Below are 13,734 nucleotides of genomic sequence, written 5' to 3'. Positions count from 1 at the left end.
AAAATTGGACGGAAATGACTAATACAAACTTTTTTGAACAATTAAAGGACCACTTTGGAACTTTTTAAAGATAAGGGACCATAATGGACCCCTAGGTAAACTTAAGGGACTAAAAAGAATATTTAGCCATTGATTTATGTTTGGATACATTAATGTAAAAGTGAGCTGAACAATAAAGTTTAGTGTAAAAATCACCCAAAATCAATTCTGAAGGTAGAAGTTATAAACTCTAACTTCAAGTAGAATCAATTCTGGAGGCAGAATCAATTTTACGTTTAATAAAACAAACACCTCAAAATCACCCTGAATCAATTCCTCACCTCTAGAATTGATTTTGGGTCTTTCAAAAGCTAATTCGAACATGTTATTAATCAAAATAGGTTAGAACTTCTTTTTTTCTGGATGTTTCACTTTTTCATAAGTTTCAACTTTTGTTTGCGTTGTACTCTATTTAATTCCATTCATCAATGTTTCATCGCGTGGAGTTTTTTTGAAAATGTTTTTTTAATTAGAAAAATGTTATTTATTCTAGGGGATTATTCACTACACCCCGTATCATTATTCACACACCAAAGATACTTCTTTTGCACCGTCTGAATATTAAAATTCAAACGCATCTCAACATTACAAACTCAATATCAAAACCATGTTAAAGACCAGTAAATAATACATCTGAATTATAAAATATGGGTGCACCACACGAACATTAAAATTTGGGCGCTGTCATTTAAGTGGTTTTCAAACAACCAAGGTATAGATAGACATGGTTGTCTGACTCAACATGCTTGAGTATGAGAGGAGAGAGCCAAATCATTACGAGTTGCTAGAGAAACATCTCAGGTTGGTGATGGATCATCTTCTTCTGGCCATGTATCTCCACCTCAAAACGAAGCACTTGTTGCTCCCTTTCATTATCCTCGCGATGTTGTACATCCAGTAGTTGAATCTGTTGTTGTTGCACTGGTATTTTCCTAGAGGTCCAAATGACAGGCCACTACTTTCACTTGTTGATCAAGTAACTCAAAATACAAGATAGAGTGAATTGTGTTGTTTGAAAAATGTTTTTCAATTTTAAAATTTTATTTTATAGAAAATCTTTAAGTTAATTTTATTAGTTAAAAAGATATTGAACAGGAAATAGAAGAAAGAAAGAAAAATAGATGCGGAGAAAGAAATAAAGCGTAAAGAATATAAAGTAATAAAAAATAAAGAGATAAGAAAGGGAGAGCATGCACCAAAGATTTATACATGTTCAACCTAACCACTAGGCCTACTCATGTCCCCAAGAGTTTGCTCTTGAGAGTTTCGCTAAAGATGTTAGCTTTTTACAAGTTATTCCCACGAACTTTCTTACAATTAAGTAGAGATTTTAGCTGACTAATCCCATGAACTAAACAAGATATTTTATCAGACTAATCTCTAAACCAAGCAAAAGATTTTGACATGTTAATCTCCGAACCAATCAGAGCTTTTTAACAGGTTAAGCTCACAAAGAAAATAGAAATTTTAACCGACTAATCTCAAGGACCAAACAAAATTTTTCACTAGTTAATCTCAAGAACCAAACAATAGATATAATACCATCTTTAGTAAATTACAATAATTCCACATCACTAGAACGACTCTCACAAATATTTTTCACTCTCAAAGTAGTAAGACAGTTTTGGTGAAGAAAGAAAAAGACGAAGTAGAATATAGTAGAAATGAGAATGAATAGTTAAAAAATTGTTTTCTAGGAAGAAAGTTGGCTCAAAAAGAAAAAAATAACCATGGGTTTTTTAATGACTTAATCCATTAACTTTAGGGTCTAATCGATTAAGAGCTTCAAAAAGGAGGTAACCCTAACCTCAAAATGGAAACCTTATAACATTTATGTTACTTAATTGGTTAATAATATTTCTAATCAATGAAGAATTTGGTTTCCTTGATCTAATTGATTGGATTAAGTCTTAAATTGAGTAGGCAAAGAACAAATCTTTCACAAATTATTAGGAACACTCTTAGTTAATTCCACATGAACCTTAAGTTTCTAGAGGTTTTAAGGTGATTTAGTAAATCCAAAAAGGTGTCAAAACATTTTCAAGTATGTGTGTGTTAGTTTTTTTAGTAATTTGAGAATTACTCTTACACATTTACGTTCAACTGATCACTTAGACATTATACTAGGTGAGCTTTCACCATTTCCCTTTTTCACAACTTTGAAGCTTCCAGATCCCTTGCTTGATTCATCATTGATTTAAAACGTCATATGGGACTTGACTCTTCTAACAAATGAAGCTTGATATAAATTCTTTGATATATGTAACACCCAAAATCTACCCCGCAATTAACACGGAAATCAGAGTATAAAAGTCTCAAAACTAACATCACATTTGAGGCGTCACAATTTTGACTTAAACCAACTAATAAACATGCTCATAATTCATAGATACATAACACATATATCGGAGGAAAAACTCATAACTCATTAGTCATTCAATTCAAACAATTTAGAAACATCGTAGCAGAATTCATTAACAACATAAACCAAAATATCACATCTATGCCAATCATGGCAATCGACAAATCCCACATATCTCATAAGGATGTAACAATATAATCCAATAAGAGATAACAACATTCGAATATAACAACAAGAAGCAACAAGATAACACGACATAATCAAGACAAGCTAGACGTCCCCCGAGTGCTACGTATCAGAGCATCGACACACCGACTCGAGCTAATAGGTACACGACTACTCCACGTCATTACCTGCATGTTACCAGCAAAGGGTAACATTCAAACAAAAGGGGTGAGATATCATTCATTATAAAGAAACGTGTGATAATATTCAAAACATAGTAAAGATCGTACATATATCACCACTTCTCATCATATAAGATGTTACCAACAATTCACATTATTCAAACATCTTACAAAACGGTACTCATGTCAATAAACAAGTATGACAACATATTCCATTCACAATTATGAGTTCAATACATCACAATAACATCTCATCATCACGTCACAACAAACACACGTTCAAGCAACATCAAATTTATTTCTAATGTGACTCGACTTATGCAAATGCATGTGGTACCATTCGAAGTAAAACTCTTGTCTCAATCATTGCCATTGGGCCATAGTCATTGTCGTTTTCAAGCTAATAGTTGTTTCCATTTTCAGGCTAATAGTCGTTGTCAACTTTCAGGCTAATAGTTGTTGTCATCTTTCAGGCTAAAGGACACTTATGCAATGGATGTGACACAATGACACACATCTACAAAACACATATTCACAACATACGACAACATCTTCCAAAAATCGACTAAACATTATTACTTTTATAGTAATTAATCACTTCACAACCACGTCACTATGTTGCATCATCATACAACAATGTTTTACTTCACAACAACAAATACAACACCAAACGGTTCATTTCAAGAAAAACTTCAAAAGGTTTTCCAAAAGGTTTTCAATCATATTCATTAAAAAAGACATCAATTAGAGATTCACGGAGATTCAAATGACATTTAAAAAGGATTTACAGATCAAAAGATATGCACATTTGAAATTTCTCAAAACAGGCCTTTCGCTCGGCGAAAACAATCACTCGCCCAGCGCTCGGAGGCAGTAACTTGGTCACAAAAACCCTCGCTCGCCCGCTAGACTCGCCTGGCGGAACCATATGGGCGCTGGCTCGCTTGGAAAAGCAAAACGCTCGCCCGGCAGAAGCCATTAAACAGCACTCGCCCGACGAAGCAAAACGCTCGCCCGACGCTCTACACCAGAACCAGAAAAAAATCTGTGTGTTTCAGCACTTCCAACACTAACCCAAATCAATTTTTAACCATTCAAACTCATTTCAAACATCATTTTATCACATGTTATGGGTTCTTATTCATGTTTCTAGGCATGGGTTCTCATACAAACATCTACAACATGATTAATGGCACAATATAAAGGATTCTATCATAAACCCTAACAATTTGAAATCACACATTCATGGAGAAACAACATATGATCAAACCTACACTAAACATCATCATACATCCCTTTAGCATGAAAGAATACCACCCTTACCTTGGGATTTGGATTGAATCCAACTCTAATCTTCAATCTCTCTTTCTCTTCTCTCTTCTCTTCTCTTCTTTCTCCAATATTCCCAAATGAGTTCTAATTCTCAATTCCCTTCAATTCTCTTGTTTTGGTTAAACCCTTACTAAACCTCAATTACTAATGAGCTCTAATTAACACTCCTCACTTACTAATGCCAACATAGGCCCAATAACTAATAACACTTACTAACTTATGCTATTTACTATTAATACTCAATAAATAACACAAATATCACATAAGCACTTATAACCACACTTAATCCACATAATTCAAAAATAATAAAATAAAACACAAAATAATAAATACGGGTGTTACAATATATGCCATCATCGGATTTACTTGACATGAAATCTTCAAAGACTCCACTGAATGTTATTTTACCTTAGGTGTTGTCATTATTAAAATTATCAGGATTATCTAAATGTTGCAGACAGTTCTACCTGTAAGCACATAGATCCTCACCACATTATTCACTATATATTGTTAGGCATATGTGGAAAGGATTCGTAGCATAAGTGTTTAATTACTCTTTTAAACATTTGTTTTATACAAATTATATTGTCATATGTTGATGTAGTTTTTGCAGTACTGTGACACACTGAAGTGCATAAACCATGCTAGTAATATAGAAAATTTTCCATAGCCAAATAAACCTTGGTTTATGGACACATTTGAGTTATCTGGCATGAAAGACTTCTGTGGGATAGAATATGGTTATATTGACCATGGTTTTTTGTGCATATTTGTTGAGAAATGGAACATGGATACCCCGTTATTTCATCTTTCTATTGGGAATATGAGCATCACACTTGATGACGTATTGTGTCTCCTTCATCTTTCAATCACAATAACATTGTTGGATCATTTTACCATTCATAGATCTGAAGCACTTGATCTAATGGTGACAAAATTAGGACTTGATGCGAGTGAGGCCCAAAAGGAGATGTAAGACACTAGAGGGTGTCATGCCATATTTTCATTCCTAAGAAAATATATTGACCATTTGAATGTAGATGTAGATGTTGTATGCGGTAGGTTTCCTACTATATACAATGTGCATTGAAGACATACGTTATGATCTTTGTTAGCACAAGCATTTTTATGAACAAAAGTCTGACCAATGTCGATGTTGACTACCTTAAGTACTTCATGGACGTGGATCATATTCACAAGCACAATTGAGGGCATCATGTTTGGTTTACCTATACTCCAAGTTAGTTAGAGGTAGTAAATGAAAGATGAGACAAATGATTTAATGTAGCTGTCTATTTCAGGAAATCGATTTACATGTCATTTATTAATTTCATACTATTTGTTCTTTATCCTTAGTGATATTTCATTTGAACCATTTTGAGGCATGGATCCTCCAACATTTCTCAATTATTGTCAGTTGAGAATAAGTTCCAGACTACAATTAGGAATTTCCAAGTGTGTGCTTAACCCACCAGGGGGGATCCGGCGACTGGGCTGTATAAACTTGCTCTTAAGCATATTCTTACAAATTATATTTGCTTCTCACCATATAGATCGCACCATTAGTCATGGCATATGGAGGTGATATCTTGGTGCTCTAGATGGATGGCTTATGGGTTTAGACATGTTTACTCACATCTACCTGAGTGAGTATTGCGGAAGTTTGGGTATCTGCAGAGTATACCTAAGGACCCCAAGTTTATACTCATGTCATTGTCTTCCACAAAAATGTTGATGTGATATTTGTTTACTCCCATGAGCATCGAGTGCCAAAGGATGTATGTAGTGTTCTAGATCCTCGTGCATGGAGTACAGTATTCATATACATCCAATAATTTTATAGAGTATCTTATCCTTACATGACATCAGTTCCTGAAGGAGATCCCCTAGGCCAGCTCGTCGAGAGTTACTAGAAGAGAAACACGCAAGGGCATACCATGTTGTGGATGTTTTGTCTATTTGTCATTGTATTGTTGCACTTGGAAGAGATGATGTTATCGCTACACGAGAGTTTCATGAATGCACTTCTAGGAGGGTCACTTTGGATGTGATGATATTATTATAGACACGATTTGCACTGTATTTTAGGAGGCAGAGGAGAAATATTAGTGTTAGATATACCCAATAGTTGTATTTTAATTTGTATTTTAATGTAAACATTTTGCATGAATATGTTATGAATTATGTATGGTTTATAAAATGACTAATGTATGAATGACTTATGCAAATGACATGTGTGAATGACTTATGAAAATTCACTTTTTGTTAGAAATGACATTTGGTTTATGAATGACTTATTATGATTTATGCTATCCAAAGCTGTCAATGTAACTTATACCAACAACATTGTCCCAAAGGTGCATTCGAAGATTGGAATCCAGATTCATCTCTCTATTACTAAATGTACCAAGAAGTGTGCCAAATGTATTGTGTTACGGGTGCATTCGGAGATTGAAATCAGGACTCTCCTTTTCTTACCAAATAAACGAGGAAATGTGTCTAACACATTGTCTCAAGAGTGTATTCAAATATTTGAATCTGGATTCATCCATTTGTTATCCCATATAGACGGAAAATAAGCCACCAATAGTGTCCCAACGATATACCCGAATATATATGTGTGTGTATATGTATATGTGTGTATATATATATATATATATATATATATATATATATATATATATATATATATATATATATATATATATATATATATATATATATATATATATATATATATATACGGATCAAATATAACTTCAAATTATTGTATTTTAGGTGCGTTCAAATTTTAATCTTCGATAGATGCAAAATGGTAATTTTGAGTTTCAATTGAGTTTGAGAATAGTGTATGGGATGTCGGGAACAATTCCCTTATGTTATTGGTTGTTGATTTTAAATTATAGCAAAGTTCTCTCAACATTTATATTTCTTTTATATTTTATTTAATAGATGTGCAAGAATATCTAATTATATAGGTGACATCTCTTTTATTTACTTTTAATAGATAAAATTTTGTTCATTAATCTATTAGAAAAAAAACACTTGAACCTTTTATTTAAAATATAAAATCATATTACTTTCTTAAAATAATATATTCTTTCAGTCTTAAAAATAAATAAATAAGATATTGTATATTTGAATTTATGCTCATATAATTAAATATTCTTGCATAACTACACAGAACTATCTTAACGAAAATATGTTAAATAAATGTATGTTTGTAATAAAAAAATATTTCTCTTTCAATATGTAAAATAAATTTCCCTTTGAATATGTTAAATAAATAAATGCATGGTGGTAAAAAAAACATTTTCCTATAAAAAAATATAATTTCGGATTAAGTGCTTTTTTTGCATTAAATTATTGAGAATCTATTTCCCAAAATGACCTTTTTTGTTTTGTACTCTTTCTGGACAGAGTTTCAAAGTTGAAACTCATAAATAAGCATTAGCTACTAGCTAGTGTCCTCACACAGTTCAAAACAGCTTTAATTCAAAAACTTTCACACAAAAAACCCACACTTCTCTTCTTCTTTTTTGTGCCCCTCTAGCTTCTCAATATGTGATGCTTTCAACTCTTCTGTTCTTGCAAAATACTGTGTTATATCAAGGTAAGTGCTTTTTCAAATTTCCTCATTAACTTTTTTTGTTCACTTTCATTCTCATTTTTCTTAGCCCTTTGACTCTGCTAACATTTTTTCACTAAGTTCTTGTTCTATATGTGTGGTGTGATGATTTTTCTTTTTATATATTTTCCTACTTTTTGTTTTTTTTTTCATTAATGATACATTAAAATTACTAATTATTCCTATGTCAAATAATGTCTCAAATCTCCTTAAATTGTTCCTATGAAATCTGCAGGATCATTGTTGTCTTGTCTTTTTGGGTGTCTTTTGTTTAGTTTTTTTTTTCCTTTCATTGATGATACATTAAAATCACTAATTATTCCTATTCAATATTTATGATACCTATTAACTTATGTAACTGATGTAATGATTTAGCAATCACTCATATTATTCTTTATTTATTGAATAAAAAATTTATTTTAGTTTTCAAATTTTCTAAGTGCTTCTAATGATTACAAATTTTCATTACACATTTTTCTTGGTCTAGTAGGCTAACTGAAATGTCGTGAGTTCGAACTAATGTCTGAAAACTTGAGAGTATACTACATTCTCACGTCTCAAATCTTCACCAACAGACCAACCTCTGAGGTTCAAACGGTACATATTTTAGAAAAACATCTTAAAACTCGAATCGCTAAGTTTAACCTAGTGGTTCTTATTGATTTACTGCTTTGACTGCAACAACTTGAATGTGTGGTGGGCCTAATGCAATTTATGTGAAAGTGAAAGACTTACTTATTTTCTAGTACTGTATCAGGCTGCACATATGCATAAGGTCACATAAATTATTTTTTCCTTAAATGTCCTGCTAGGATTAATTCATTTTAACTCTATAGATTGTGTACAGCGTAACCGCACGCAGTCAGTCACATCTGAACCGTCAGATCAAGATCGAACAGTTCAAATTTGTAGTGAGTTGGCTTATTTATGACACACAGCTATTCATGTTTCTTTCTCTTAAACATAACTTAAGAGCTTAATTGTGACATTAACTTGAAAAGGGTCCATTTTGTCTCAACTCATGTGTGTGTGCTAGCTATGATAGTGTTCACTTTATCTTTCATTTGAATTTTGCATTTTTTGTTAACTTTAACAGGTGAGTGTGATTCTCTTTTAGCTTAAAAAGTTCCTTACAAGTGTTCATCAAGCTATTCAAATGCCAAGATCAAGGTATGTATGTATTGTTAAACTTTTCGTTATAATGTAATTACTTGATCTCGGTATGCACGTTTCGATTTGACAGTAAGTTAAGCAGAATTTTGATATGCCTCCGTGATTTTGTAAAACTCGAAGTGATTTCAAAGATGCTGATATGTAATTGTTGTTTTTTCGAATAGGGGATCTGATTTGCCTCAGAGGCAGTCGCCGAGAGGTGGTACTCATCAGCTTCGAACATCAAGTTCTGACTCGGATCCATCGCATCATCGAAGTCCAAAGCTAGGAGAGCGGCGTTCTCCGAGAGGTAGTACTCAATCGGAGACGGTAAATCAGAAGAAGCTCGGTACTCGCATTGCGGATTTGGAATCGCAGCTTGGTCAAGCACAACAAGAGTTGTTAAATTTGAAGGATCAGCTGTGTTCTGCAGAAGCTGAAAAGAAAAAAGCTGAAGATGAGCTTGTGAAGAAAAGTGTTTCAAAGAAAGTTCAAGAGTGTAATAATAAAGAACAAGATGTTGTTAATGTTATACTTGATGAAAATCAAGAAGAGACTGATGTGTTTGAAGTTCCGATCGAAAAGTTGGAAATCGAATATAGAAAGCCTGAAGATCAGTTAGAAAAGGAAACAATATCGCCTTTTGTGAATGAACTGACGCTGAAAAACGAAGAGATAGCGTTGTTGAAATTGAGTTTGTTAGAGAAAACGAATGAGTTGGAATCAATGAGTAAGGGAAATGATGATCTAAAGACTCAACTGAATGAAGCATTTTCGAAAGTGAAAGCTTACGAAACCAAGGAAGAAGGAATGGTACTGCAGGTGAAGCAATTGAGTGAAGAGTTGGAAGCGAGTAAAGGGAATGCGGAGAAACTGAGCATGAAGTTGAAATCCGTGGACGGAGAAAAGGAGTTGTTAGAATCAGAAATGAAGAAGCTAAGAGTGCAGACAGAACAATGGAGAAAAGCAGCGGATGCTGCGGCTGCAGTGCTTGCAGGAGGTTTTGATATGAGTGCTGCTGCAAGGGCTCCGGAAAGGTGTGGTTCGATGGATAAGAACTTCGTCGGTGGAACATTCGAGACGCCTGGTGGTGTTGGAAGGTATCATGGATATGTAGGTTCGCTAGGTATGAATGATGATTCGGATGACGGTTTTGGAGGTGGAAAAAAGAAGGGTTCTGGTATTAGAATGTTTGGTGACTTGTGGAAGAAGAAAGGCCAAAAGTGAGATTTCGATAACTCTTTGATTCACGGCAGAATCACTGCGTGTCACCGTGATTCTGACAAAAAAATATACGAGGAAATCACGGTGTCGTCGCTGTGATTCTGTCTAGTATTTTAACTATGATCATGGTTTGTAATGGTTTTTAGTTACCTTCTCAAACTGAGATGAAGGGTTTTTCAGCAAATTTTATAGCTTCATTCCTTTGAAGTAATATCTAATAACATATTCATAGGTTTTTGTTCTCTTTAATATAATACATTAAGTATGTGTCGGTGAGTTCCATGTAGTCTGCAAATGATGGAGGAGAAGCTCTAAGAAATCACTTTGAAATGATAGTTTCTTTTCTTGAATAACTTTATGATGATTGATGAAAGGCAAAATATCCTTTTTGGTCCCTTATGTTAACCTCGGGGTTCATTTTGGTCCCTTAACTTCAAAAAGTGTCATATTGGTCCCTTAACTCCCCAAAAGGTGTCATTTTAATCCTTTTTGTCACATTAGCGACGAAAAAACTCAAAAATTGGTCGCTAAATTCGTCGCTAATATGACAAAAAGGACTAAAATGACACCTTTTGAAGAGTTAAGGGACTAATATGATACTTTTTGAAGTTAAGGGACCAAAATGAACCCCGAGGTTAACATAAGGGACCAAAAAGAGTATTTTGCCTTGATGAAATTATAAATATGGATATAATACTCAAAAGGTAAGAGTGAGAGATTCATAAAGTTATACTCCAACTTTTTGAATTATCTTTGAATTATCTGAATCTACTTTTAAGTTCGTTTGGTTTCAGGAAGAATAAAATTCAATTTCAATCGAGATATATTGTCCACCAACTATGAATAGAGATTGTTGTCTCTGAATCTGTGTTCCAACACTTTAAAAGTTAAACGAACTTAAAGATTGTTTTCTTTCAAAGCACATATTTATATGTCATGAGTTTGTTGTCAATTTCCTTTTCAAAAGAACGAATAACTCTAAAACTTCAAATTTAGAATTTTGTGGAGTTTTTTTTCTTGTAAAAAAACTTAACAATGGAGAAGGAAAAGTTGAGATTGAGACATATAAACATGTTTCAAAAGAAAGCTTTTGGTTATGAGTAGGGATCTACCCATTTACAATGGAGAAGGGAAAGTTGAGATTGAGACATATATTATTTCTTTCAACATTAGGGGATGTGGTAGCTCCATCAAGAGAAGAAGGCTGAGATTGTTAATAAAAACAGAACAACCTGATATGTTATTCCTACAGGAAACAAAAACTAAAGTATTGAATGATAAGTTCATTTGCAGCTTGTGGGGGTCAGATGATTTTGAATGGTCTGGAAAGGAATCTATTGGGGCTTCGGGTGGTTTAGTCATTATATGGAAAAGGGGAATTATTTCTCCTTTGTTCAGTTTCAGATTGGAGGGGTCTTTGGGATTAGGAGCAGAATTCAAGGGCCAGGTTTGTTTTTTTGTGAATGTGTATTCATCTTGTCATTTAGCTGGGAAAAGGCAGTTATGGGCAGAGCTGATAGGCATGAAAAATAGGGCTGGACCAGGGTGGTGGTGTGTTGGGGTGATTTCAATGCCATCAGAAATCACCGTGAGAGGCAGGGAAGAGATGCAGGTGGGAGGGGCAATGAGATGGGTGAATTCAATGACTTCATAGATATGATGGATCTGTCTGATGTTCCAGCTATAGGCAATAAATTGACTTGGACAAACAAAGATGGTAGCGCTAAAAGCAGAATTGACAGGTTCTTGCTCTCATCAGGTTTGATAGATGATTGGAAGGTCGTGGGGCAGAAAGTGGGGGTGTGGGATATTTCTGACCATGCTCCAATATGGATTAAAACAACAGAATTGGATTGGGGTCCCAAGCCCTTTAGAGTAAACAACTGCTGGTTTGATGACAAAAATTTCAAAGCATTTGCGGAGTTATCATGGAACAATTTGCATATTATAGGAAGTAGAGCTTATGTGCTGAAAGAGAAATTGAAACATTTTAGAAGCATTCTGAAAGTTTGGAACAAGGAAAGCTTTGGTTGGATTGATCTCAATATCGAAGCGGCAGTAAAGAAGATAAACAGTAGGATGGTTAATGAGTCGGACTGTGCAAGGGCCAAGGATGAGATGTGGAGACATTTGCGTCACAAAGAAAGCTTACTAAGGCAGAAATTGAGACAGAAATGGCTTATGGAAGGGGATCTTAATACCAAATACTTTCATCAGGCAATAAAAGAAAGAAGAAGGAGGAATAACATTGTAGCATTGCAAGCTGAGGACGGGAGTCTTATTGAGGATGTATGTGGAGTGCGTAAGGCGGTGCTGAACGCATTCAAGAATAGATTCATGGAACCAATGGAAATTAGACCGGAGCTGCATAATTCCTGGTTTAACAGGTTGACTGAGGAAGATAGACTATTCTTAGAGGCTGAATTTTCAAGAGAGGAGGTTCGCAAGGTGGTTTGGCAGTCTGATGGTAACAAATGCCCGGGTCCTGATGGATTCAATTTCAAATTCATCCAGGAGTGTTGGAGTTTTTTGGAGGAGGACATTTTTAGTTTTATAACAGAATTTCATAAATCAACAACTCTACCAAAGGCAATCTCAGCTGCCTTCATAGCTTTAATTCCAAAAACTCCCAACCCCCAGGGGCTTAAAGAATATCATCTGATTTGTCTAATAGGGTGCTTATACAAGATTCTATCTAAGTTATTAGCAAACAGAATCAAGGTGGTGTTGCACAAACTAATCTCTATGTCTCAATCTGCTTTCGTTCCGGGTAGGCAGATCCTTGATGGGGTGCTAGCTCTGAATGAAATCATTGATCATGCTAAGAAAGAGAGGAAGGAGTGTTTTATTTTCAAAGTGGATTTCCAACAAGCATACGACTGTGTTAGCTGGCAATTCCTGAGATCTCTGTTTGGGAAATTCGGTTTTGGTAGTACTTGGAGCAAGTGGATGGAAGCGTGTGTATTCAACAGTTCACTATCGATTTTGGTGAACGGGTGTCCAACTGATGATTTTGCGGTTGAGAGGGGTCTAAGACAAGGAGACCCCTTGTCTCCATTTCTGTTTACCTTGGTGGCTGAAGGTCTGAATGTGTTAGTAAATTCTGCCGTGGCATCCGGATCATTCGAAGGATACAGAATTGGGGATAGTATTGAAGTGAGGATACTACAGTTCGCGGATGATACGGTTATTGTCGGAAAAGGGAGCTGGAATAATTTGCGAAGCATCAAAGCGATTTTTAGAGGCTTTGAGTTAATTTCAGGGCTAAAAGTGAATTTTCACAAAAGTAAAGTGGTTGGAGTGAATTTGGAAGAGAATTTTTTGGATACAGCAGCACAATTCCTGAGTTGTAGCAGGGAAAAACTTCCCTTCAAATTTCTAGGAATTTCGATGGGAATAAACCCGAGGAGGTTAGAGTCATGGAAGGCGGTTGTGAGTAGTGTCAAAAACAGGTTATCAAGGTGGAAGTCGAGACTTCTATCAATTGGGGGCAGAGTCACACTTCTTAATTCGGTTCTGTCTAGTCTCCCAATTTATACTATGTCATTTTACCGTGCTCCCGTCAAGGTTATCAAAGAGTTAATAAGTATTCAGAGTCGTTTTCTTTGGGGTGGAACCGAAGATAAAAGAAGCATAAATTGGGTTAGCTG

General features: G+C 34.8%; 1 protein-coding gene across 2 annotated transcripts; it reads left to right on the top strand.

Moving 5' to 3' along the window:
• The first annotated feature begins 7,557 nt into the window (after nt 1–7,557).
• LOC131598886 (interactor of constitutive active ROPs 4-like) lies at nt 7,558–10,291 on the top strand. 2 transcript variants are annotated; one of them, XM_058871456.1, is made up of 3 exons: nt 7,558–7,693; nt 8,805–8,878; nt 9,046–10,291. In XM_058871456.1, the coding sequence occupies exons 2-3, from the start codon at nt 8,865–8,867 to the stop codon at nt 10,085–10,087; spliced, it is 1,056 nt and encodes a 351-aa protein (XP_058727439.1). In that variant the 5' UTR covers nt 7,558–7,693; nt 8,805–8,864; the 3' UTR covers nt 10,088–10,291. The 2 variants fall into 2 exon arrangements, with proteins under 2 accessions (XP_058727439.1, XP_058727440.1); XM_058871457.1 differs by lacking the exon at nt 7,558–7,693 and adding an exon at nt 8,197–8,305.
• The last annotated feature ends 3,443 nt before the right edge of the window (nt 10,292–13,734 follow it).

Source organism: Vicia villosa, linkage group LG4 (assembly GCF_029867415.1).
Source record: "Vicia villosa cultivar HV-30 ecotype Madison, WI linkage group LG4, Vvil1.0, whole genome shotgun sequence".
Classification (NCBI taxonomy): domain Eukaryota; kingdom Viridiplantae; phylum Streptophyta; class Magnoliopsida; order Fabales; family Fabaceae; genus Vicia; species Vicia villosa.
This window is presented reverse-complemented; position numbering and strand designations above follow the sequence as displayed.